Below are 1,228 nucleotides of genomic sequence, written 5' to 3' on the forward strand. Positions count from 1 at the left end.
TTTGATGTAGCAAGTGGTTTCTATTGAACTAGCAACTGCACTTTTGACAGAATCTTTTTCTTCTCTGCACTGTGAGTGGAGAAGTAGGTGCTGTTTTAATGTCATATAAATATGCTCCCGAGGGTTATTTGTTTTTCTGATTCTTTCCCCACCCAGATTTACTGAGATATAATTGACATATAGCATTGTGTAAGCTTAAGGTGTACGATGTGATGACTTGATGCATGTATCATGAAATGTCTGCCACAAAATTAGTTAATACATCTTTCATCTCGCATAATTATCATTTTTTGTTATTGTCATAGTGAGAACATTAAAGCTCTATTCCCATAGCAGCTTTCAAGTATACGGTATAGTGTTATTAACTATAGTCACTATGCTGTACTTTAAATCCCTGGAAGTTACTCATTTCATTAAGTGAAAGTTTTGTACCCTTTGACCGACATCTCATTTCTCTTACCACACAGCCCTTGGCAAGCACCATTCTACTCTTTGTTTCTAAGTGTTGTGTTTATATATGTATATATGTTTATATATAAATAAGTGAATCTTACAATATTTGTCTTTCTCTGTCTGACTTATTTCACTTAGCATAATGTCCACAAGGTCCACCCATGTTATTGCAAATGGCAAGATTTCCTTCTTTTTTATGGCTGAATAATATTTCATTGTACACACACACATATGTGTATATATCACATTTTCTTTATGAATTCATCCATAAATGGACACTTAGGTTGCTTCCGTATCTTGGCTATTTTTAGTCTCCTGTAGGCAGCAGATAGTTGGATCTTGTTTTTTTTTTTTTTTTTTTTGCAGTTTTATACCTTTATTTGACAATCAGCGATTAGTTCTCATCCACATTAACTGTCTGCAGATTTTTGAAAGTGGTGACAGGTACATAGGTAACCAGTGTGTAGAGCTTGTTTGGTGAATCTTCATCCTCGTTACGTTTTCTGGACAACCGCACACGGATACGGTATGGAACATTCCTTATTCCTTTGGCCCAGACAGCTTTGTTGAGCCTGGTGTCAATGCGCACATCTGGAGTTCCCATCTCCTTCATGGCAAATTTCCGGATGTCTTTGAGTGCCCGAGGGGCACGCTTCTGGAAACCCACTCCATGGATGTGCTTGTGAGTGTTGATGGTGTATTCTCTGGTCACTACCTCGTTGATGGCAGAACGGCCCTTCTTCTTCTCGCCACCCTTCTTCGCGGGAGCCATTCC

At 38.4% G+C, this 1,228-nt stretch overlaps 1 protein-coding gene across 1 annotated transcript; it reads right to left on the reverse strand.

The window, feature by feature from the left end:
* Positions 1–795: 795 nt before the first annotated feature.
* LOC118006432 (60S ribosomal protein L31-like) lies at positions 796–1,228 on the reverse strand. The gene has a single exon (XM_034999097.1). It carries the CDS (start codon positions 1,223–1,225, stop codon positions 848–850), a length of 378 nt encoding a protein of 125 aa, XP_034854988.1. The 5' UTR covers positions 1,226–1,228; the 3' UTR covers positions 796–847.

The sequence above is a fragment of the Mirounga leonina genome, unplaced genomic scaffold (assembly GCF_011800145.1).
Source record: "Mirounga leonina isolate KUSES-001 unplaced genomic scaffold, KU_Mleo_1.0 Mir_96, whole genome shotgun sequence".
Lineage (NCBI taxonomy): Eukaryota > Metazoa > Chordata > Mammalia > Carnivora > Phocidae > Mirounga > Mirounga leonina.

Coding starts and splice junctions, on each gene's coding strand:
- LOC118006432 (XM_034999097.1), bottom strand. CDS start 1,225: ATGGCTCCCGCGAAGAAGGGTGGCGAGAAGAAGAAGGGCCGTTCTGCC.